The sequence below is a fragment of the Poecile atricapillus genome, chromosome 1 (assembly GCF_030490865.1).
Source record: "Poecile atricapillus isolate bPoeAtr1 chromosome 1, bPoeAtr1.hap1, whole genome shotgun sequence".
NCBI lineage: Eukaryota > Metazoa > Chordata > Aves > Passeriformes > Paridae > Poecile > Poecile atricapillus.
The window spans coordinates 177,634,355-177,660,577 of NC_081249.1; the positions used below are offsets into that span (position 1 = coordinate 177,634,355).

A 26,223-nucleotide genomic window follows, 5' to 3' on the forward strand; every position below is an offset into this window, starting at 1 on the left:
CACAAGTCTGAGAAAAAGACGTGTGGAGGCAAGGAATTACCTTCATTGCTGTGCTTGTTGGAAAAGTGGTGGCTACCAGATAAAAGATAAGATAAACAGGCTCAGGAGGTCTGGAAGGAATATTTAATCTCAATAAAAATGGAGTAGCTAATTGCATCCAGGATTTGATTAAAAAATAAGAGGATGGAGAGCCAGGTCACAGCTCCTGAAGCCCCATTTTGGTGGCAGCTGATGGCCCTGGACACATCCAGCAGAGAGATGACATTTCTGATCCATGGCTTACAGGTGGAACCCCCTCCAAAATATTTTCAGGGCTTTTTTTTAGACCCTGCCTGCCCTTAAAGCAGAGCTATGGGATGTAAAAGCTGTCTGTCCATCCAGCAGTGCTCTGGCATTATCCCATCTGGCAGTGGGACCAAATGCATGGATTTTGCTGTATTTATTGCTCCTGCTTCAGACAAGTTCATCCTAAATGTGATTTGTGGTGTAGGATTACACGCAGTCCATCCCTAAGCCTCCTGAACATCAACTTGAATTCATCACATTTGATGGAGAGAGGAGTTAAGGGATTTGCATGCCTTGGTATTGCTCTGCCCAGTGGAGGCTGATTCTCAGGAGATGGCTGGGAACAGGACAACAGGGCAAGTCTCACAAGTCCTCCAGGGAACTGATCTCTGGTCTCTGTAGGAGTGTTTGGACAGATTTAGTGGCAGCAGCAGGAATTATCATGTCTTTTGACACACATCCTACAGCCAGACAGCTCTCTGAGCAGGGTGGAATGGCACAGTGACAGTGATGCCTGCATGTGAGGGCTGATTTCTGAGGATATGGGGCTCCAGGACTCCAAGGAGTGACAGAACACGTAGACCACACCTTTTAATCCTTTTTCCTCCCAGTGGTGTGATTTCCCAGCCCTCTGCCCTGAAATCTTTGAAGCAGGACAAACTCTGGGGTGATGGGCTGGTGATTTCCTTGGGTGGCCAGAGCACAACATCCAAGTCAGAGCTGGAGGAGGCAGATGCAAACCCTACACTCTGAAAGCAACCACGGATTCTCCCCTCTCTTGGCAAGAGCAGAGACCTCAATAACTCAGATCAGAGGATCCAGAGAACCCTCAAACCAACCACTCACTTAAATTCAACATTAGTAAGTTAAGAGGAATAATTTAGAACCCTCAAACCAACCACCCACTTAAATTCAACTTTAGTAAATTAAAGAGGGATAGTTTTTAAATGAAAACTGTTTACAACCTCTTTAAATGCCTGGGTTAAAAATAGAAAAATAAGATAATATTCATCATAAAAACACCACGAAATGGATGAGTCCCTCTGGCACAGTTTGTTATTTGGGCTCCTACACACATAAGACACCCATACAGCTCCCAGGAAATAATATGGCTCACCCCATAAAGCAGTGAGAATTATCTCTTTGCTTTCCCAGTCAAGTGACCCATTCCCACAAAACCTGACAGGTCAGGAGGTTGAAATCAGAAATGAATGCTTAAAAAATGAAACATTTTCAATTTCCTTCCCCACAAGCCCTTAATCGTCACAAACAGAACATTTCTGCTGTTGCGTAAGTGAAAAGGAAGTGATTTAGGAAATGACCCTTGTTTACCAGATTGAATGTCCCATATTCTTCCCTCAGAAAGTGGGTCAAAAACCCTTGAAAAGTCGTCTGGTCTCCCCATGTCCAGCGGGCTCGATTGAGGTAGGACGAAGCCGGCAGATAGAGATAAGGCAGCAAACCAGCCAAGAAGCATAAACCCAACTTCAGCAAATGGCCTAGGGACAATTCCTGCACCAAAATATGTCATATTGCATAACAATGTTTATTTTAGTTTAATCACGCTGGAACTTCAAGAACAGATAAAGAAAAAACATCAAATATATTTACACAGAGCTGATCTCTCAATTTATAGTAAGTCCCTACAAAATGCTATGTTAAACCTTACGATTTTGTGGATTACTAGGAAACTGCATCAAACTGATCTCCTTTGCATGGCAGGGTGAAATTTAAGTGAAGCAAATAATATTAGCTAGGACTCATGAGTATCATACTCATTGCATCTTTCACATTTAAATCATGGCATGACATGCATAGATGGCTGAAGCACTGCAAGGCTGAGATAACCCACTTTGCAGCGATTAAGAGTTGGCTGGTTTTCCATCTGGCAAAAAAAAAAACAACCCCACATAAATGCTGCTCTAGTACAACTGCACACATCATCACCATCATCAGGAGTCAGTTTTGCCATTTACTCGATCGTGATTACGCTGGCTAAATTGGATAGGCCAACTTTTGGGGTGGGATTTTCGAGACTGCCTAAGGGGTCAGGGAGACAAGACTTTCAAAGGGACTTCTGTGCCTAACTCCTTTAAGTGCTTTGGAAAATCCCACCCTGGAATATTGCACGCTTGCTTTGTCGTTAGCCACTGCTCTGTCAATCAAAGCACTTCCTCAGCATTTGGGGTTACTGGGAGTGATGATCTATGGAGCAGAGAAAGGAGGTGGATAATGGTGGTGGTCAGAGCTCCTTCAGAAGAAAGGTGGCTCATTTGTACTTTAAAAAGGCAGTTTTCCATCCATTTCCTCTAATTCAGTGGTTTCCTGCAGCAAGCACTACTTGGCTGTCCAAAGTATTTCCCGGGATTATTATACTGGGACAGCACTGCCCTTGCTGGAAATCACAGAGATCTCTCTGGAAAAAAAACCCAAAAACTGTTTAAAGAACATAAATACATTGCAGAAAGTCATTCTTGACTGTGTTAATGGAAACATATGGCCAGAAAAGGGGGTTGCTGCAGATGCTGAAGGGATTTTGGATCGAGCTTGTCTGAGTTGCATCACATTTCTTGCAGCTCCTGTGCTTCACCCAGGCTTGGTTATGCCCTGTGCCACTACTGAGAACCACACAGGGTGGATGTGGCTTTTGCTGGTTACCACCAGGGAGCCAACACACAGAAACTCATCTCCAGGTGAGCTGATGGCATGAAGAATCTTGAGTTTTCAGCTCCAAGTATTATTTTAGCTGTCAGGGTATTTGCAAGCAGCTGGGGTAGAGCACTCCTGTGCCAGGGACACGAGGGGGTCACAGATCACTGGCATGAGGAAGGGCCCTAAACTGTGACCACAGAATCCCAGAATGGTTTGGGTTGGAAGGGAACTTAAGAGATCATCTTGTTTCAGCCCCCTGCCATGGGCAGGGACACCTTCCACTATCCCAGGCTGCTCCAAGCCCTGTCCAGCCTGGCCTTGGACACTGCCAGGGATCCAGGGGCAGCCACAGCTTCTCTGGGCACCCTGTGCCAGAGCCCCAGCACCCTCACAGGGAAGAATTTCTTCCCAATATCTAAATCTAACCCTGTCCTCTATCAGTTTTAGGCCAGTCCCCTGTCCTATCACTCCATGCCCTTGTCAAAAGCCATCTTGTAGACCCTTTTGCAATCAGACCCCCTTGGGATCAGTGGCTGTGGTGTCCAGACTGTAACTTCAGTGCGTTCTGATTAATCACATACATCAACTTAGAAGTGGCACAAGTTCTGGGGGAGAAGAATTAATCCCAGCCTTAGAAAAACAGAGGTGTGGGTCAGTAAATACGTACCCTCTTTCTGAAAAGCCGTGAGAGAACCCAGGGCACAACACAAACGACATAAAGCACGATTGTGTGCTGATTACACAGACTGAGCCCACAGCAAAAAGCACCCAATTTAGAGATCTGAGGGGGAAAAAAAAAAAATTTTCACAATTACTAATTACAAGTTTGCAAAAACATCCAGAGATGAAAAAGATTCAGCACAGCATCCTTACAGGAGAAAGGCAAATACACCAGTAAGCACTGGTCAGTTGTAACACAGAACTCAGGGGATTTTTTTTATTAGCTAGAGGGAGATTTCAACTGTTTAACAGAAAACATTCTTTAAGAAGTGTCCAGCTGAACAGCCATGCCTCCATGCATACAGAGATCCTGTGCAGCATCATCACATCACAATGATGTGATGAGTCCAATTCCTGAACCCAGCTGCACAGGGGAGGCTGCCCAGCAGTTCACTCTCAATGAGTTTTCAGAAATGTCCTAAAATAAAGCCATTATCTACAGAAATCTAATTTTTGTAACAGGAATGGTATTTTCCTCTTCGTTATGCACAGAGGGCTAAAGTTAGGGCTGCACAAACTTCCTAAGCCAAGGGAATTAAAGGTGACACCCCTGATTATTCCAAAAGCTCAAGCCTGTTCCAGTGCCCAAGCACCCCCTGGGGAAAGAACCTTTCCCTGATATCCAACCTAAACCTCCCCTGCTTGTTTCAGCCTCTGGAGAGGGCAGTGTGTGAGATGCAAACACTTGCCTTGGTGTAGTGATGGGATCACCTTGCAATTTTTAATTAACTGCTCAGCATTCCATGCTGGACACTGCCCTGCCATGGAAACACCTTGCCCTAAGTTCACAAAAACCTTTATGGGTTTCAGAGCTGCCTGGCAGGGCTCAGAACCACCTCAGTAATTTTTAAAGTACATGGATGAACTTCAATATGATGTCTGTCTGACCATCTGATTTATAAAAAGCACTACAAGCTTGCTGCTGGCTTCTTCCAGGCGTGGGATGCCAGACACTCAAAAAAAAACATTGGAACAAGCTCCTTAACTGCTTCTGAAAATCTAATTTTGAAAATCCCATTGGAAACCGGGCATGCAAAACATGGGAGAAGGTTGGGAAATGCCCAGCTCCATGTCTGTGGAATTCAGGTTGTGGGGATCTTGGGACACTGTTCATTAGAAAATAATAATAATAATAATAATAATAATAATAAAAAAATCTAATGGTGAAACAAGGTCTCTGTAGCCATTGATAAAACATGTTATTTGAGAACTCACGAAGCTGAGTAAACTACCACTGCAGACTCCTGAAATTCTAGCCTAGCCTGACAAAAATCCCTTTATTCACACAATTCACAGGAGTCACAGCAGGCAAGTCTGTTGGAGGAAAAGAGATCAGATGTTCGGGCAAACAAAAGTAGAAAGAACAAGACTGCTGAGCAAAAATATCATTTGGCTGCCTAGTCTGTTTATAAAGTAGAAAATACAGCATGAAATTTTAAGTCTCTGTGTTTAACAATGCCATTATTTTAGGGGCACATTTAATTTCATAAGAAAAACTGATTGAAAATTTGCTTGTTCCTGTTTTTGAGTTGAAATCTGGTTTCTGATTAGATAAAGTTTTCTGTAAAATATATCCATTTATCCCGAAGAAAATTACCAGTTCTTAAAACAAAACCTTGAACACCCACAGCCTAGTTTGTGTCTTTGATGCAGGATGAACTAAAATGTTTAGATTGAAATGATTTTGTTTTTCCTGCTTCCACCCTGTGGGTATTGAATTAACCAACCCCAAACCCAACCAACAAGTCCCAACTCAAGCAAAGTGGGCAGGGTTTTTTCAATGTTTGTCACTTTTGAACATCCAGGTAGGTCAGGGATGGACCTCACTCAGCACAGGTGCTGAAGCAAGACCCAAAATTTGGCTTTTTTATTTAAACAAAACTAAATCAGCAGTAAACAAACAGGAAATTAAACAAACAGGCGATAACCAATTACGAATAAAACAAAGAACAATTCACTTTGCTTGAGATGTTTTACCTTTGATCTTTCTTTTGCAGTGGATGCCTCCTCAAAACGAGCAGTGAGAGCCATCAGCAGCCCCACAAACAGATTGTTTAAGCTGAAAACCTCTGCCGTGATGGACCACTGCCATGTTAGACGAGAAAATGAAAACACCCCCGCAGCAAGGATTCCTCCAGCATATGAGCCAGAAAGCCTGCAAACACAGATAACATGAAATCTTCTTTTCCAACAAAAAAAAAAAGAGCCTACTTCATTGTCCTTCTTTCTTTAATTTTTTAATTTTTTTTTTAAAAAAAACAAAACCATACTTTAGCAGCAGCAATGAGTGGCACCCAGCACCCTGCCAAAACATTATATGGTTAAGATCTCCCTAATAATTTCTCTGCTAAGGATTGCCATTGGGGAAGAGCAGAGCCTGTTTGCCAGCCACCCAACACCACAGAATCTGCTTCTTCTCGCCATGAAAACTTCCAGGATTGAATTTGGTTCAGAAATCCTGATGAGTGAAGGCCCAGAGGGTTTGTGGTGCACGGAGCCAGGGAGTCATGGCTTTAATGGGATACTCTGGAGGAGATGCCAGCAAGGGTGCAGCCTTCAATTCATCCAGGAGCTGAATTAAGAGTGGATTAGAGCTATTCAGGATGGACAGCACTGGCAGGGCTTTCCAGGGGTGTCCTGGGGCTGGGTGGGGGTTCAGCACCCACAGTCCCAGCAGGGAGAGGGGCCCACCAGGGTCAGGATTGTGGGAAAAGGGTGCCAAGATCCAGCAAGAGGGAGGGAGAGGGTGAAGCAGCCACTGTTGGGATGGCTGTGAGCCCAAAGCCAGGCACCTCTGGGACTCCCAGATGGGATTTTGGCACACATTCCCCACGGAGCTGCCGGCCCAACTCAGCTGGATGCTGCAGCCAGCACAGGGAGCCCAGGAGGTGGAATTCAGGAAACCCTGAAGAGGTTTCTCCTTCCAGCCAGCCTCACTGGGATCAGCTCTGGCTCTGCCTGTCTGGAAGCTCCCCCCCTTTAGGAAGTCACCCTGAAAAGATGCCGTGTGGGGCACCACAACATGCTCAATTAAGCTTTATCCAAAACCACAAACAGCTGTGGCTGTGGTCAAAGCTACACTCCAAAAATTCACCATTCCACTGTAGGACTCAGCTAGTCTCCACCACATTTGTTTCTAATTCCAGTCCAGACACACAGAGTTCCATTTAATCCTAACAATTCTAGCAGGTTTAAACTAAAAAAATTGCAAGTTACCCCACCTCTTCATCGAGCTACATGTGTGATTTCTACATGAGATGAGGAAGCTCCTGACAGAGCCCTCTCTACAAAAAATCTACAAAAACCAATCTATACTTGGTTTGCCAGAGTATCTAAAGGTGTCTGGAAAACAGAACTAATGATTTTTATCTCCTCTGAGAAGTATTTTGAGATCTGCACCTGCAGGATGTCTCCAAAGGGTGAGAAGTATGGAGTTAACACTGGGGGGAAAAAGGAAACAATTCTGAGGTGTTCCAGGCCAAGCTCAAGGTGACACAGCAAGTTCAACATCAAGACTGTGGGAAGAAATCTCAAAAAACAACAGAATTGGGGAAAAACCTGAAGAAAAATACCAGGAAAGGGCAGCAGGACCATGTGTAACTAAAAACCAACACACAAATACACAAATCCACTTTGTAACATTCCTGTTTTGACTAAACTATTTGAACTGTTCAAACCTTTAGTTATAAAGAAACAACTTCATAAATCCCTTGGAAATTCCTGCAGGGAAATAAGGTAAAAAAAAGGTGAAACAACTTTTCCAAAAATCTTCTTCAGAAAAGCAGCATTTTAGGCAAATGTCCCAGTCATTCACCAGTTCTCCTTGTCTTTCCCAGGGAAGACTCAAACATATCATGAGAGTTCAAATGAGATGAAAGAAATCCCATCCTCTTGATAAAACCTCTCAAACCTGCGAGTCGAGTTTTATGAAATAAGGTTTAAGCAAAAGCCACTCAACCCAAAGCTTAAAGACTTATCCCAGCTATGTGGGACAGAGGACACCTCTCCTCACTGAGCAGAGCAGGGTCAGGAGCCCAAACTAAGCCCAGCCCACTGACCTGTCTGTCCCCAGAACCATAAAAACAACCATAGAATGGCTTAGGCTGGATGGGAACTTAAAGATCATCCTGTTCCAACCTAAGCCATGGCAGGGACAACTTCCTCTAGGTTGCTCCAATCCCCATCCAACCTGGTCTTGGGCACTTCCAGGGATCCAGGGGCAGCCACAGCTGCTCTGGGCACCCTGTGCCAGGGCCTCCCCACCCTCACAGGGAAGAATTCCTTCCCAAATCCCATCTAACCCTGCCCTCTGGCAGTGGGAAGCCATTCCCCCATGTCCTGTCACTTCAGGCCTTTGTCCAAGTCTCTCCTCATCTCTCTTGGAGCTGTTTTAGGTTTTGGAAGGGGCTCTAAGGTCTCCTTGGAATCTTCTCTGGGCTGAAGAACTTTCCCAGGAAATTCATGGGAAAGCCAAGCTGCTGAGCTCCTGGCTCATCTCCTTTGTGACAGCCCATCTCATGCACGGAGCACAAAGCTCCTCTAAGTAGAACAGATGCCAAAAAACCCAACAGGAACGTGTTGCATTCTTGAACATCAAGAAAACAGCTTTGGGAAGTGCAAGCTGCAGACCAAGGGGTTTTCTGCAGGCTCTGTTACCAGCAATAGAAATGATGGGTTTGTGAGCTTGATGATTCAGAGGAAAACTCCAAAGTGGAAGAAATCAGAGCAGGTATCTCCAGAGGAGGATGAAGAGCACCTGGCAGAAGAAAAGCAATAATCCACAGTGAAAAGCAGCACCAGCAGGACAAGTAGAAATTAATCCCATGTGACTGTCAGCATGATTTTTGGGCAAATGAAATCAATCCTGCCCTGTAGCTGGGGTAACGTGGCCATGCAGCTCATTTTGTTCAACATGAAGGTCTCCATGCTCCTCTGCCTCTTGGAGTTCTCCAGCACAGAGTGACAATGTGCCACATTTCTCCTGCCTCAAAGATGACACACTGACCAAGGAGGTGACAAAACAGCTCAGGCACCTACACCACTGTGGACCAAAGACCAACCTCAGGGTGGAGAAAACACTGATGGGTGTTCAGTGATGCAAGGCAGAGTGAGATGAAAGAATTCTCCAGAAAAAGCACAAAAAACCTGCAAAAGGGAGTAAAATAGAGATGGGAAAAACTTAAAAAAGGGATGGGGCAGAGCTTTGAAAATGAGGTCAAGAAGCTAAAAGCCATGAATTTTTTTCCCCATCCCTGGAAGTGTTCCAGGCCAGGTTGGATGGGCACTGGAGCAGCCTGGTCTAGTGAAAGGTGCCCCTGCCCATGGCAGGGGGCTGGAATGGGATGAGCTTTAAGATCCTTTCCAACCCAAACCATCCTGGGACTCTGATTCTCTAGAAACATGAAAAAAATTTGCAAAGGAGGGCAGTGCAGTCTACAACTGAAGATGCTGATGGTGTGTTACAAAAGGAAACAGGACATTAGGGTGCTTGACATTAGGGTGATTAAGGCATGGCTGCCTTAATCACAGGCACAGAGAGAATTCTTGTGGTTAAGACAGTATTTTGTGGAAGAAGGTAAATGCAAGAGCTAAAGGGGATCTCCTATAAGCCCAGCAAGAACTCAACAACCCAGTGACCAACGTGGAGAGGGAGGGAACAAGATGAAGAAGCCACTTGTGTGGAAGTGAAGATGGCACAGAGTCATTTGTCTCACCAAAATCAAACACCAGGCATGGCACTGACAATGCAAATTATTTCCTGCACTGAAGCCTTGCTGGACAAGGAACCACAGAGCCTTTGGGCTCAGCCACAATGCCTGGAGCCTTCCCAGGTGTGCCATGGGTGGGAGAAGGAAATATTTTGGTTTTTTTTTCCTGGAAATACCTTCCAGTTGCTTAACACCGTTTTTCCTTTTAACAGCACATCAGGACTGCAGAGCAGAGGGCAGCAGAGAATTACCCTCACTCTACTTCTACTCGTGTTTGTCTTTGAACACATATTTCAAATAGAGTTGAGGTGCTACAAAACACAGCAAAGACACCCAACAGCTGAATCCTCCACTGGCCTCATGGAAAAGCAACATCTTAGGAGAGCTTTATCCCAGTATTTTGGGGAGCAGGCAGGACAGATAGCTGCTCCCCCAAAATCCAGCTTGCTCCCCCAGTCTTTGGGCCCAGCAGAAGGAAGAACAGGCCCAGCACACAGGAGCCAACTCATGGAAGAAAAAATAATTGAAGCCACAGCAAAAGTGAGAAAGTCTTCATGACCATCATCTGAAAATGTACTCAGAAGGGACAGAAAGAGTCAGCAAAGGAGAGGTCACAGAGTCCTTAGTGAGAAATATTTTCCCATGGCATCTCTAAACATGAAAGGAAAAGACTAAAAAATAATTATGATTTGTTTTCCTTTTCAAGCATGCAAGTGAAAGAATGTGCTGCTGGGCCTCAGCTCCAAGGATGCAGCCTGTAGGAATTTGCCTTAATCAGGACTATTTTGGCTACAAGTTTTTATTAAGAGTTTGCAGGAACATTTGGGAAAACTGAAATTAAATATTTTAACCTGGGTTTTTTTGCAATTATAGTTTTTAGCTTCTCATTTGTTGGCAATCACTGAAACGAGCAAGTTCGCAATTTAAAATTCAGCTTTTCCTTTAAGTTTGGTAAAATTTTCCTTTAGCCAAGGTTACAAGTCATATGCATTTAACAAAAAAACTCCACCAGCATTTTTATTTTTTATTTTGAAAATAATGACATTAATAGTTAATTAAATAATTAATTAATAGTTAATAAAAATAATGCCAGACATTCTATATTTAATAATTCCCCAAAATGTGTTAAATGATCGGCATAAAGCTATAGATGGATGGGAATTGGAATTTAATTAAAATGTTTTCATTAAATGCAATCTTCAGTGCACCGGATTCATTAAGAAAAGTAAGATAATTGGAATGGTTTATTTTTGAAGCTGATGTATTTAACACTGGCAACACCTATCTGTACCTAGTGAAATAAGCTGATTATTTCTGCTTTCTCTTTGCTCCAAAACTTTACAGGCAGCAGATCTTAGCCTCGCATCTTTTATTTTTTTTTTTATTAGGCAGTGGAGTAAGAAAAAACTCTCCTGATTTTTAAAATCTCCATTAATTAACAAAATAATGGATTTTTAACTTTTTTTTTTTAATTTCTGTCTCTCCCTGCACCGGCAGATGATGACCCTGATGTCGGTGGTTCCCTGTTGACTTCCACAGCAACTTCTGTCCCTGCAATTCTGTGGCTTTGCAGCAGCAAAGATACATCCCTTGAATGTGTTTTTATTTCAAGGCAGTGCACTGAAGAGTTAACATTTTGAATTTAAGAGGTTTTGCTTGTTAATCAATCAATTTAAAAAAAAAAAATCTATTTTTTTATGCAGGCAAAACAGAAAGGGACATAGAAGACTCAACAACCAAGCTTCCCAGGGATAAATTTTAAGCGTGCACGAGCATCGGCGCTGAAATGGAAGAATTGTTTAAAAATTAAAATCCAAACATGAGTTTAGGGCTTAAGTAACAATAATTATCCCCAAAAACCCCAATCCCTCCGGGTTTGCCTGCCTCTTAGCCACAAACACTCCATGACAAAAGGAGGTTTCTCTTGCTCTCAGCGCTGAAGAGCCAGCTCAGGTACTACAGGGAATAGCAAACCAGATTTTATTCTTCCTCAAGGACCTGGAGCTCAATAGCCACTTAAGCCCTGCCCGCAGCGGGAGGAGGAGGAAGGAGAGCAGGGCTTGGCTCATCTCTCCTGGTTGAGTTCTGTGGCCACAAGGAGCAAAGGGAAGAGGCAGGGCCACCATAAAATAAAACCAGCGTGGTCACAACCAGCTACTGTCCTTCGTGTGACACGGGACTTCAGCATCCCACAGACCTGTGATTTCTGGGATGGGGGTGAGCAGGCAGCATCCTCACCTCTCACCACACACACGGAATGTCACCTCCCTGCCACCCAGCCAGGGGCTGCCACCACCTCCCGACTTCTCTTTCTTGTAGTTATTTTATTGAAACGCCACGCTTTGGAGAGGGGATGGTCCAGGGTGGTTAGGGAGTGCTGAGCCAGTGAGGATTTTGGCAAAGGGGAGCTGGTCCTTGCACACTCTCACACACGTCCTCCTGGACTGGAGGTGTCCAGCTGGGACACCACCTCTGAAGGATATTGTCTGTGCCCATCCCTTTGGAAACGTGGACCTGTGAAGGTCACCAGCACGTGCAAGAGGCATCTTGCACCCCATCCCTTCTGTCCTGGGGCCAAGACACCTTGGATCCTCTTGTTAGGAGGATCAAACTGCTCTGGGATGGCAGCAAGGACCTCAGTGGGTCCACGCTGGGTCTGGACTCCAGGGATGGGAAGAGCTCCCTGTGACAACTCGTCAGGGGAGCGAGGAACGAGACATCCCAACCTCACACCCTGCATGCTCCAGGACGTCCATCACCACTGGAGCAGAGCCTGCCTACAGCAGCCCCTGGACACGGAAGTTTGGTATTTAAATTCAACACCTCCATGCCAAGCTATTCCAGAGCAGCTCAAGGAGTGGAACAGCTCATGACAGATCCATAAAATGCACGCAGGGCTGCGCTGCTTTAAGAAATATCACCCCATACTCACACTTGAGCTGTACAAACTGTGCTTCCAGCCATTACAAATGAGAACTTCTCTCCTGGTGTCTTTGCAAGTGCAAACGGTGTATTAGTTCGACCCTTTATTTGATTCACAATCCTTGGAAAATAGATACACCTTTATCCTGGGCTCCTGTAATAACCAGTGCCTGCTTCCAGCAGCCAAAAAACCCCAACCCGCAGTAGGAGCCGACTTGAGCTATTTAAATGTTTTATAAGTTGGCTTTTTTTTTTTTTGTGGGTAATTGCAGAAACTTTTCCTAATCTGACATTTGTTAAAACCCCTTATTAGAAATTATGCAGCCGCAGAAAAAAAAATTAAAAAAAATAAAAAAAGAAAGGGAAAAAAAAAAAAAAAAGGAGGGAGGGGGGGAAAGGAAGGAGCTGAGAGGGGGGGAAAAAAAATAGAATAAAATATAAAATAAAATAAAAATGAGCTGGCTTCACAATTACCAAGTCAGCCCATGCAGCCCTTCGCTATTGTACGAGTGGCATAAACCCCCCGGCGGCCTATCAGCTCCCTGGCAGGCAGGGGGCTGCGCTATTCAAAGCGAGAGATACAAGCTGCAGGGCAAAAACCTGGCAGCTCCCATCTGACCCCCCAATCCCCGGCTGGTGACAGCTCCAAGCTCCATGGCAAATTAGCCCTTCTCACATTACAATTGCAGGAGACAGATTCCATTAGCGGTATCTGAAATTGAGTGGAGAGCTGCTCCGTTATCAGACTTGACTCATAAGCGCCGCTATTAATCAGAGCTATGATAGCATTTATATATTTCAAGCTATCTGCCGCCGCTGTGATATTCTGCTACAAAGGGTTGATGGGACTTAGGGAAGGGAACAATGGAGCTTTCTGGGAAAAGCAGAGTAAATCAAGAAAGTCTGTGACTTCCGCACATTCTGAAGGGATTGCGGTTTACATAAATTTTCTCCCAATTGGAGATTGAGCTCTTCCTCATCTTACACATGGGATTTAGTTGTCACTCAATGGTAACAGCTGTGAAAAGGTGAAGCGGCCCACCGCTCAGAATATTGCCTCCGCTTTTAAAGCAATTAACCCATGAACAGGAGGATACCTGGTGATATCAAAGGGATTAAGCCAGGCAGTGCATTATTAACATTTCCTTGAACTAATTCTAACTCTGACTAGCTGTCAGAAAAGACTCTTCAGTCTTTTTAAAAAAAAGGAAAAAAAAAGAAAAAAAAAAAAAAAAAAGAGTTTTTTTGCCCTGCTTTTTCTTTTCCCCCCCCTCCACCCCTTTTCAAAATGAAGCAGAGTTACTGCAGCCTCGTGCGCCTACTTTAGAGCCAAATGCAAATGAACAGATTTGGCAGCGTCTTCAAACAGACTGAACTCGGCGCTGGTTTATTCTGGGGACAAGTGGGGAAAAAAATAAAAACAGATATGTGATCAATTAGCCAGAGGTCATGGCAGATTTTCTAAAAACATGTCAGTACCCGAGTACATTCCTTTCTTCTCTCCCTCCTAAAACTTTGTGACTGCTTCTCACTAAGCTTTCCAAACGCCCAAGTCATTCCTGCTGTGCTACAGCAGAGATAATCTACGATAATCTGTAATCTGGAAAAATCCAAACACGCCCCATAAGGAGATTCCTCCTTCCCCAAAACCCAATTTCTTAATTTCCCACTCTGGTTGAGCGGGCATTGGCTCCTCTCTCATCCCTCCATCTTCACCAAGCCATGTCTACCAAAAAAGGGGTCAAACTGTTCAGGGAGGAATCCTGCTCTGGCAAACCCAAGTACCCCAGGGACATGGAGCATTTCCTCACTCACCAGGGGCAGCAAACAACTTTTCCCAGCACTGGGCAATTTTAAGGGAGCATCAGCCCTGAGGTCCCTCTGGGATGGCCATGAAGGTCACTGATCCTCCTCATCCTCCTTAGGGACCTTCCCACAAAAGCTCCAGGACACACCCTGGGAGCCAGAAAGCTCAGTGCCATCAAGAGGGTCGAGTGCCACTTCCAAAACATCCCTATGATTTCAAAATGAAGGAATCATGTCGATGATTTCATTATCCAACATGCCTAATTCTCCTTTTTGTTGGTGGTGGGGGAAGAGTTGGCTCTGGGTTTTATATGCACTCACAGCTCGTTGCCTGGAAGGTTTAGTGGGCAGGGAATACAAATATATATATATATATAAAATATAATAGATATATAAAAATACACATATATAATGCATTAATCCAAAAGTTAATATGATACCCAGAACAGCAAACCAAAGAGATGTGAACTGCTTAATTTAATGCAACATCTTCCCCCTTTTTAAGACCCTGTGTCCAACTCAGCCAGAAAAAAGCTGGAAAAAACTTCCTACAAATACTTGGGCAATGACACTGCCTACTCTGCTACTGCCTCTGCAATAAAAAAGCTTTGTGTACCCAGAAACCCCAAAATAGCCAAACTATCCAAGGTATACCCTGGAAAAAAAAATGCACTTAGAGCAGGGGAAAGCTTCCTATTTCTCTTTGCAGCAGAGAATGCAAAGAATGTATCCCCTGTGCAGAAAATGACACTTTGGCAATCATATTATAAGAAGATAATTGGTTTACTTTGTAAACTTGCTATGCTTTGCCTCCCACAGTAAAACAAATAAATACTTGTTAAAGAAACAATCCTACAGCCGCACTCGCCGAGTCCTAAAAACATAAAGCAGCTCCCCCCTCCTTCAAAGCAAAGATGAATTATTTGCCTCAGTTACAAGCAGTCCGAGAAAACTCTTTGTAAATGGCATTTTACGATAATTACAAGCAATTTATTAAGACTGTGCAGAGAGGGGGGGGAAAAAAATCCATACTTGAGAAGTAACTCCAAGGAGCAAACGACTCGTTCAGCAATAGTCTGGATTACTGACAACAAGGCTTTCTGCACCAATGTGCTGCGATGTAATTTTGCTTCGAGAAGAACAATCCAGGCTTAAAAAAATAATGTAATTAAATGAGTGCTATCATATATTATAACACAATAAAATGAACAAACAGACGCGATGCGGCGGCTGCTTCCTCTCGACCCCAGCGCTGCCTGCGCGGAGCATCCCGCCAGCCATCACCTGGCAAAGGGGAAATCTGCTCCAGGAATAAATTCCACCCTAATCCCGCACGTGCCACAACATCCCAAACACCACAGAGGGAACCGCGACTCTTTTCCTTAAGCAATGAAATCGCCCCGACCCGCCAAGGAATAAACTCCGGGAAACGACTCGAACAAAAAGAATCAATGGGGAAATTAATAAAAAAAAAAAAAAAAAATAAATAAAAGGGAGAGATTTATTGTATGGGGATGGTGGGAGGAAGGAAGGCACGGCAAAACCCCGTGCGAGGGTAAACAGCAACCCTGCCCGGCCGGCGGAGAGAAAAGAAAGGTTTTAGAGGTTAAGTTCAGGTCAGACGACAAATGAAATTGTAACAAGCCAACTGACATTGTATAATGTCTTCTTCACTCGATCAATAGGGCAGCGTCAGCCCCATTTCCATAGAGATGGCTTCCTCCCCGCTGGAGGGTGGCTATTGTTTGAGCAGGCAGATTTGCCACTTGAACCGTGTTGCTCCCCAAGGATGTGTACTTCATCAATTATTTGTACTCCTAACATCTACATATTTTCATATTAACATCCACGTTTCACACGGTAAGAGGAGCAGGTGCTGATTTTGCCACTGGTACCTCGTAGGGGTCACCCCATCAGATAATTGTATTTAAACATAAAAATAAGGAGGGATTTGATAGACCCGTTTAGTCCCTTTGTGAGGACGGACAAGCCCGGTTTAAAACACACCACATCACCCTCAGACAGCTACAGCTTCAAGCACACAGTGCCAGTGAACACTTTCTAATTTTTTTTCTATTAAAAGTAAATTAAAAAGCAATAATTTTTCTTTTTTTTTTTTTTTTAGCCAAATGAATGTCCCAAAAAATAAATCAGTTTTCAGGTGCTTGAAAGGAAAAAATGTAACATTTTCATTTTAAAATAAAACTGACCTTACAATAATTTTAAAAAAAAATAAATCAATCACTGCTAGACTGAATAATTGATCCTGTCAGTATCTATGAAATAATTTCTGTAAGTCTTAATAGTTTTTATCATCTCTCGCTTTCACGTTTTCTGTTCCTTCATGCAGATTCTAAATTTGACAGAAGCGCCGTCCTCCAAATCCAATTAAACAACAACAAAACACCTAAACCTTCAGAAGTGCTAAAGTAATTCCCAAAATAATTCTCAAATGTAGCCTGTCATTTCTCTCCTGTATCTTTATTTCTCTAAAAGAACGATTGCACCATTTCCAAAGCACAAAGCGGGCACCCAAGGAACCGTCACACTGCGGTTCAAACTAAAAACTGGGGAAGATCTTCCAAATAACTGCAATAATGGGAATAATCATCTTTAAAAAAGAAATCAGAATCAAATACAGAAAACCTTCAGTAACTCCTTGCAGGAGTTTTTAACAGAATGGAGTTGTGCTCTGATGCTGCGCCGGGCGCTGTGCACGGGAGGGCAGCGCCACTTCCAGCTTCCCAAATAGGCTGTGAAATACAGGATATTAAATTAAATAATGCTGACTTAATTACATGTATTACCCACCAGTGAAAGCAATCACTTTAAATGCCTACAGAAATATTTAGGAACTACTCAAGCAATTCCAGTAGGTGTGCTTTGGAGCTGAAGCTACGTGCACGGTGATGCGCAAAAAAAGCATCTCCTCTTCAGCAGAGGAAGATGGACCCTGCGGAACAAAGTTTAAGTGAGCTCAGGGATCTCGGGCTGTGCAGAATCTGCCCCCCACCACCTCCCCATTAATTCCTGCTTTTATTTCTAGGTTGCTTTCACTCCCTGGGAAGGTTTCCCTGAGGGGTGGCTCTGGAAGCAGGCGGGAGAAAAGGGTTTTTGTCAAAATAATCCCGGTCGGGAGGCTCCCCGTCTCATCCCGAAGCGCCCCGATACCGTTTGCAGCCTCAAAACGTGCCCTATTTTCTCTGCAAAAGAACATCAGAAATTGTTTATACGGGTTGTCATAATCCTCTCAAATATGGGTCAGGCTGAGGTTAAGAGCAGCCAGAACTCGCACATCAAAGACGAGCAGGGTTAACAAAAACCCCACAACCACGTGAGCATCCCAATTGTTCCCTGTCCTCCCCAAGGTTAGAGGTGCGGAGAGGAGGCTCCGGACATCCCCTCCCCGAGCCCGGAGCTGCTCCAGGGAAAGGCAGGGATGCTCTCCCTGCTCCTTGGGTACCACGGGCAGGCAACTGCCCATCCGCCTCCGCCGGGAGCTGCAATTAAAGCAAGTTCACGGTTTCCCGATAGGTGAAGCTCATCCTGTTAATTTAAACAGACCATCTGCATCTTTCGAGAACGACAAACTTCATTAGTTCTGGTTAGTTAAACCGAGCGGTGATTTGTGATAATGAGCCCGAACAACCTGTCACGGCTGGGCAAGGGAAAGGGCGCACTTTTTATTATTGCTATTATTATTATTTAACAGAAAAGAAGAGGTGGGGGGGGGAAATAAAAGAGGGGGAGGCTTTTGTGCGGGAAAGAAGGTCAAATTCAGATTAAGTTGCTGTTAGGTTAATCAGAGGAACTAATTAGGGAAGGGGGGGGGGAAACGCTGGTCCAAAGGCCAGCAGGGAGCAGAGGGAGCCTTTGGGAACGTCCCGAGCCACCAGGGAAGCACCAGGAAGCCAAGGAAAAAGCAGCCCCGAGGACTTTACCTGAAAACCGTGCAAAAAAGCAACGAGGCAGCAGCTGCTCCCAGCAAGCCGCAGAGGAGATTGACTCGGAAGGCGGGGGAGCCGCCGGGCAGCCCCGTGGCCACTTTGGCCAGCAGCGTGAACAGGGGGTAGCCAGGAGGGTGGGCGACCTACGGACAGAGCGACACGGGGCTGGAAAAGGGGGAGAGGCAGGGAATGGGAGCAGGGCAGTTCTGAGCAGCTCTGCTTCCCGAGCCACCCTCAGTGCTTATCCCAACCCCTGGTGCTCATCCCAACCCTCGGTGCTCATCCCAACCCTGGATGCTCATCCCAACCCTCGGTGCTCATCCCAACCTCAGTGCTCATCCCAACCCTCAGTGCTCATCCCAACCCTCAGTGCTCATCCCAACCCTCAGTGCTCATCCCAACCCTCAGTGCTCATCCCAAACTCTCAGTGCTCATCCCAACCCTCAGTGCTCATCCCAACCCTCGGTGCTCATCCCAAACCCGGTGCTCATCCCAACCCCTGGTGCTCATCCCAACCCTCGGTGCTCATCCCAACCCTGGATGCTCATCCCAACCCCTGGTGCTCATCCCAACCCTCGGTGCTCATCCCAACCTCCCGTGTCCATCCCAACCCTCAGTGCTCATCCCAACCCTCAGTGCTCATCCCAACCCTCGGTGCTCATCCCAACCCCCGGTGCTCATCCCAACCCCTGGTGCTCATCCCAACCCTGGATGCTCATCCCAACCCCTGGTGCTCATCCCAACCTCAGTGCTCATCCCAACCCTCAGTGCTCATCCCAAACCCCAGTGCTCATCCCAACCCCCTGTGCTCATCCCAACCCTTGGTGCTCATCCCAACCTCCCCTGTCCATCCCAACCCTGGATACCCATCCCAGCCCCACAAAGATATTTTTCCTCAGTGGATCTGGCTCCACGCCTCGCCCATAATAATGAGCAAAAGGAGGTGCCACGTTTCATTAGCGTGCCTTAAAGGGCTCCTTGTTTGGGTTCACAGTATATTAGGGTCATTCAAAAGGCTGTTGTTGTTTGTTGTTTTTTTTTCCCCTTCTTCCTTTTTTTTTTTCCTTTTTTTTGTTTTTTTTTTTTTTTTTAAAAAAAAGCAGCTTCTCAACTATTTTATTGGTTAGCAAGTTGAAAGACCACACTGCTATCGGATTACCACCGCGCTGACAGTCCTAAGGTCTTGCCTAAAGGGATCATGCACCATAATAAAGTTTATTAAATAATAAAACTTATTAAAATTGTTAACCCGATTTATTTTATTCTCCCCAGCTTATACAAAATTTGGGTTGATAATAAGCCAGCTACTGTATATACAGTAAAGCCTTTGCTTTATAATTTAGTTTAATTGGATTTAAAACTTGAAGTAAATTGTCGCGTGCTGTACTTATAAGTTAGTAAAAACTGTGGTTTGAAAATAAATTAATCTACTTTACTCCATGCTTAATTAAACTTCCTTAATTCCTAAAACTGTTAATGAGAGCATTGATTAAACAATAAAACTAATACTTACTCCAAGCTCATATGCGGCTGTGATCAGCTCCCCTGTGAAAAAATAATGTAAAACCAATAATTACTATTAGGAAATGACACTCCTCCAAAGTTTTCAAAATCCAAATGCTTGCATTGGGGTTTTGCATTAATTTGACTGGATAAAACTGTAAATCTGTGGAGATTTAACAGCATGAAATTTTCTAAGAATATTTTCTCCCTCTGATGTCATTGCACAAAATATCTTTTGTATGTTTTCGCGAGACTTTTATGTACAGATAAGTGAAAATATAGGTAGGCTCGGGCAAAGAATGGCCTGAGATACTCAAAATGCAGACGTTTTGTGTGCGTGTATTTTTAATTTAAAACCATCTGACTCAATAACTTTCAAGCACTACACTTTGCAACGCTTAAGCTTCATTGTCTGTTCAACAACCCAGTTGTTTCTCATCAAAAAATAAAAAAATAGAAAGCAACACAAAACCAGAGCTTTACAGTTTTTAAAGAGGGAAAATATAATCACTGATCGTGCAAATCTGCATCCATTTAATCGGGAATGCTGCTCTCCCTTGATGCTAAAGCAATTCTGCTTCACAAGTAACTCTTTTACCTGTCAGTGGATGCTGCACCCAGCTCCCATTAGAAACAACATTTAGATTTTGCATTTTGTTTGTATTTTATGCCAGAACAAATAACTGCCACAAAAAGACCCACATTAGCAGAAATAGCTGGCATTTTTAGAGCATTTGACACTGGAGCATTTTGCAGCAAACACTCCTGAACAACATACATTGAATATATTCAATAGGCACAACACATTCAGGGACAAACAAAATTAAAAATTATGGCTGGTTTTCCTTCTTTCCCTCAAGCTTCATAATCTAATTTTCCTGGTCCTGCTCATTTTGCAAACACCAAGGTCATGGCAGAGGTGTTAGGTGGGAAAGACCCAAACGAAGGGCGCTGATGGTTTTAAATGCTAAATTAACAATATTTTAAATTTCTGTACAATCATATCCTCACCACACCACGTAAAGGAGGAGGGGGAGGTTTGTACAAATGGCACCTTTAAATCCTGACACCACAGTAAATGCTGCATTTTAAAATGAAGATGAAAGTCAACCCATTACTGCTGGTGGCAACTTCAGCAGAATTAGAGCTGGGGCCAAACCTGCCACTTCCTCACCAAAATCTCTCAGACACGGAGTTTCCTGCACTTGCAAACACTGGCTATTTTTATTTTAGGAAAATTTCACCCTACTGCAAAAAAGCAGATGCAATAGGGGAAACCATCCATCCCCATTATGAGCCCTTCAGTGTTCAGCAGCTCCAACATTTCCAGGGCACAGCGAGGCTGGGAAGGGATCAATCCTCCTGCAAGAGGATGATGATAATAAAGGAAACCCTAAATTTGGCACCCTGGGGTTCCCCAGTGTGCATCAGCTGGTGGTACCCATCACCCAGCACATCCCAGACATGCTGATCCCAAGCCAGGCATGGATTCACCCCCACTAAAGTCTTTCTGGGATGCAGCAATATGTGCATCTAAAACAGCAAAAATTTAGAGTTCATTCACATTGCTGCGACATTTCTATCAAGGGCAAGAATAACCCCAAAGAAATAACCCCACAAACCAACTAGGAAGCTGCAAAAATAATATAAATAAACCACTGGTAGAAGCCACCACCAAGCTTTGAAAGACAACAGCACAACTTTGCCTTGTAAGAATTAAGAAAAAAAAAACAACAAAAAGACCTGCAAAAAATAAGCTCCCAGGCTGCAGGCCTGTTGAATTCCAGTGGGAAAATCAAAATAAATACATAACACCACAACTTTGGGTAAGATTAATTCTCCATCTCCCACCCACACACCTGAGCTTCCCTTACAGCCTCCATGGGCTGGAGGAGTGAGGAGCACTAACATTAAATTAAATAACAAAACAGAGGAAGAACTACAGCACCCACAAACTTGGTTTCAGTGTCTTGTGAGACAGAATAACCTGGGGCATCCTCAGGCACTGGCTCAGACTGAAGAGTTTTTATTCCCTCCAGCTCCACAGGGCTAAAAGTTGGACTCAATGATCCTTGTGGGTCCCTTTTAATTCAGAATATTCTGTGATTCTGATGTAAACAACTTTCCCAGCCTGGCAACCCCAAAAAGGTGATCAGGCAACAGGCCCAAAGCTGCCTGAACTCTGATTTATTCCCAGCAAGTCTGGGAGCTGATGTTTGAAACATCACAGGGAACATTTGGTTCATTTATTTTCTGTATATTTTAAACTTTATTTGATCCCTTTTTAAGCTGTTTTAACATCTGTGGATGTTTCTGAATTACAATTCCATCTCCCCCTATTATTCTCTCATTCATTTCTTTATTCTAACTCTAAGTAACACAAGCAAGCTGCCAGTGGAAATTCTGACTGCCTTTGACATTTTCAGATTGCTGCAAACTTTGGGAACAATTACAAATACAGATAGATTAAAAAATAAAAATAAAATAAAATAAAAATAAAAATAAAATAATAAAATAAAAATTAAATAAAAATTAAATAAAAATAAAATAAAATAAAATAAAATAAAATAAAATAAAATAAAATAAAATAAAATAAAATAAAATAAAATAAAATAAAATAAAATAAAATAAAATAAAATAAAATAAAATGAAATAGAATGAAATAGAATGAAAATAAAATGAAAATATAATGAAAATAAAATTAAAATAAAATAAAATAATAAAATAAAATTAAAATGAAATAAAATGAAAACAAAATAAAATTAAAATAAAATAAAATAAAATAAAATAAAATAAAATAAAATAAAATAAAATAAAATAAAATAAAATAAAATAAAATAAAATACTAGGCCCCCTGTGTCTGGAAGCAGACACAGCAAATCCTTAAGCAGCTCTTTACTCACACAAGGAGCCTCAGTGCTTTTGGTGGCACAAGTTTGAGCTCCATGCTCAGGCACAGGCAAATTAAACACCTCGAGCAGGGCCATGCACAGACATTCCAGGGAATCCAGCTGACGTATTCCATGCTCAAGCCATGAGAAACTAGGAGAATAATGCCCAAAAAAGTCCTGGCACTGTGATGGGACACAGTGCTGGCTGGGACAGGCACAAGGGGACAGCAGGGATGAGCCTGTGTCTGCTCAGCCCCAGTGAACACAGGGAAGCCAGGCAGCAAATTTAGAAGAAAATTCAAAAAATAAATAAGGAGAGACAAGGAGTGAAGTCACAGGGCTGGTCAGGGGACACTGTCCTGAGAGATTCCCTCTAACACCACAATAACCCATGGAGAGTGGGGTGAGCCCATCAGCTGTTTGGTTGGGATAATTCACATCAAACAAAAAAACAAATCCCAGATCCATCCATCACATCAGCAGGAGCACCTACATCCCTCCCTGCAAAGGCTGCTGATGGTTATTTGCACCTCAGAGGGAGAAATCCAGGCTCAAGAACAATTATAAACCAGGTTCCAGAGGTTTTATGCAGCATGAACAGCTCAGAGCACAGGGTGCTTTCCACAGACAACAAAAATGCAAAAAATTGTAATAAAAAGCAAAATGGTAACAACTGCAAATATATCAATCATCACATATTAATTGATACACCCAGAAGGAGCAAACCCAGCCCTTTTAGTAATTTGGGAGCAGAAGCAAAAGCCATCATGGCCAACTTGGCCAGTGCCTCTCTCTCCACACATCCTGAGCGTGTAAAATACATTAATCCATTAAAATGACATTTATTTAGAAGGAATTTCATGCACAGCTTGGATTTGAAACCACTGATAACCAGGAGGTGCAGTGTTCAGCAGAGCTACTGAACACTGTTGTGGGATGACACAGAAAGAAAGTATCCTAAACACTCCTTCCATGAAATAAAAGTTATCAATATATCCCAAAGAAAAACCAAGTCCTCCTATCTCCAAGCCACACACACTAAACTAAAGTATTTTTTAAGCAAGAGCAGGTTGTATCAGTAAAACCACAGCAGGACCAACCAGGAGAACTCTGTCCCACCTGTGGGATCAGCAGTGCCAAATTCAGACAGTTCACAACCATTCACACAGTCTGACACTGTCAGAAGCAGCACTTCCAGACAGGCAGATCCAAAGGTTTCCCAGGAAAGTGACAGTCCAAGCAGTGACAGCACATCTGGCAGGACGGCACATCTGTCCCCTAAAGCCACCAGCTGTCCCCAGGGCCCCTGGCTAAATCCTTTGCAAAAAGGTTCAAATACAGGCAAACCATTATGGGGTGGCCTGAGGGCACCAGCCCCAGCAGGGACCTTGCTGTGCTGACCCCACTGATGACTGCCCTGGCCTTTAGGGGTGCACACCCCAAAGCAGGGTGTCCCTGCTGCACCCACCTGTGGGGCCAGTGCCCTTGTGGGGAGCTTCAAATGCACCAACCCCAATGGGGTGAGCACCCCAAAAGTGGCTGTGGGGACCTAATGGGACCAGCAACCCTATGGGGTGACAGCAATGCACCCATCCCTATAGGATGAGCATCCTTATGGGGTGACAGCAACCCCCTGGAGTGACATTAATGTCCCAGTCCCTGTAGGATAACAGCAACCCCCTGGAGTGACACTAATGCCCCAGTCCCTATAGGATAACAGCATCCTACGGTGTGGCAGTGAAGTGCCAGCCCTACAGGATGAGCATTCCTGTGGGATGACAGCCAACCTAACAGGGTGACAGCAATGCATCAGCCCCTCTGGAGTGAACAACCCTATAGGGGTAAGAGCCATGCACTGGTCTCTATAGGGTGAGCATCCCTATGGGGTGGCAGCAAGGCTGGGGGGGTGACATCAATGCACCAGTCCCTGTGGAGTGCGCAGCTCTCTGCCAGGACAACCCTATGGGGTGACACCAACCCTATGGGGCGACACCAACCCTATGGGGCGACACCAACCCTATGGGGTGACACCAACCCTCCAGGGGTGACACCAACCCTATGGGGTGACACCAACCCTATGGGGTGACACCAACCCTCCAGGGGTGACACCAACCCTATGGGGTGACACCAACCCTATGGGGTGACATCAACCCTCCAGGGGTGACACCAACCCTATGGGGTGACACCAACCCTATGGGGTGACACCAACCCTCCAGGGGTGACACCAACCCTCCAGGGGTGACATCCATGCACCTCTGGAGTGACCAACGCTACGGGGGTGTCACTGATGCACGAGTTCCTATGAGGTGAAAGCAACCAGTCCCTGAGGGCTCGTCCCCGCCCGCCCCCCGCCGCAGGCTGACCGCGATGCTCCAGCCCTACGGGCCGAGGCTCCCACCCTCGCCGCTGGCTGAGCCGGTACGTTACCCGCATCCCCGCCGGGCAGAGCGGGCGGCAGCGTGGCCGTGTAGAGAGCAGCCACGGCAGCGCCCAGCGCCCCGGCGGCTCCTCCCGCCCCGTTCCCTATCCCGATCCCGGTCCCGGTCCCGATCCCGATCCCGGTGCCGGCGCCGCTGCCGATCCCGGGCCCGGCCCCCGCGCCCATGTGCGCCGCCACCTTCCGGGTTCGGCCGCGCGGGGCGGGCGGGCTGTGCCATCCACCACCAGGGGGGGAGCATCCCTGCCCCACCAGCCTTCTCGCTCTCCCCAAAGCGCCTTCCGCGGCTTCCCTTATCCACAACTCTCAGACAGAGAGCGGAGAGAGCCGCAGACCCGCTGCGGCCATTCAGCGGGGCCTCTCGCTCTCTTCCATCCTCCCCCTCTGGGATGAGTTGGTACAGCCGAAGGGGGCGCGGCGAAGGGTGCGTGCGGCAGGGCGGCCGGGCGCGACCAACGCGCGCGGGGGGGGACAGGGCGAAACCACCGCGGAGAGACGGGGGGGAGGAGGGGACGGAACCGCGTCCTGCCTCTCCCTGGCTCCCGGGATCTTCCTTCAGGACGAGGTTTTTTAAGGATCGGAGCCTTCTGGCAGCTCTCAGACACATCAAACCCCTCCTCGGACACTGCTGGGTGCAGGCTGCAGCCCCTCCAGCACAGCCTCAGTGTGCCCATAGACAAATAATAAAGATTTAACCCCTGGATGGGGTGGGACGAGATGCTGGTGAAGGAAAAGATGGAAGATGTCAGCGTATGGAATATTAAAAGCGGCGATTCCCGCTGCGGGAAGCAGTTAAGGAAGGCAAATAGCATCCCGAGACCTATCGATAGAGGAGTAAAACACATCCGTGGAAATCATTATGGGATTGTACAAAAGAGCGGCGAGGCCACACCTGGAGAATTGAGACAGATTAAAGAGAGGCTTTTGAATACAAATGAAAAAGGTATAGAAGAGGGTAACGAGGATAATAAACAGCCTTATGGATTAGATCTAAGTGGAGACGTTAGAAAATTAGGTTTGCATTTATTAAGGGGGAAAAAAAAAGAGCAGGATTAAGGGCTGACACAAGTGAGGAAACACACGTCGTGTTCTGGGGGCTGGAGAAGGGCCCCAGAACAGCAGCACAAAAACCCTGACAGAAACAAGGAAGGCATTAAAGGAATTCCAGGGTCCCCAGAACAGGAGGGACATTGACCTGCTGGAGTCCAGAGGAGGCCACCAAGATGATTTGGGGGCTGGAGCCCCTCTGCTGAGAGGAAAGGCTGGGAGAGCTGGGCTTGTTCAGCCTGGAAAAGAGAAGGCTCTGGGGTGACCTCACTGTGGCCTTCCAGTGCCTGAAGGGGCTCCAAGGG

General features: G+C 45.1%; 1 protein-coding gene across 2 annotated transcripts in view; it reads right to left on the reverse strand.

The window, feature by feature from the left end:
* Nucleotides 1–25,057, reverse strand: part of TMEM260 (transmembrane protein 260) — a 36,367-nt gene extending 11,310 nt beyond the window's left edge. For both annotated transcript variants that reach the window (XR_009276379.1, XM_058828496.1), the window contains exons 1-6: nt 24,862–25,057; nt 19,554–19,585; nt 18,035–18,183; nt 5,635–5,812; nt 3,605–3,718; nt 1,618–1,797 (exon numbers count right to left, since the gene is read on the reverse strand). Coding sequence is in view for 1 of the 2 variants with exons in the window: in XM_058828496.1 (XP_058684479.1) it covers nt 1,618–1,797; nt 3,605–3,718; nt 5,635–5,812; nt 18,035–18,183; nt 19,554–19,585; nt 24,862–25,039 (831 nt within the window). In the remaining variant the exon portion in view is untranslated. The remainder of the gene's footprint in view (nt 1–1,617; nt 1,798–3,604; nt 3,719–5,634; nt 5,813–18,034; nt 18,184–19,553; nt 19,586–24,861) is intronic.
* Nucleotides 25,058–26,223: the final 1,166 nt, after the last annotated feature.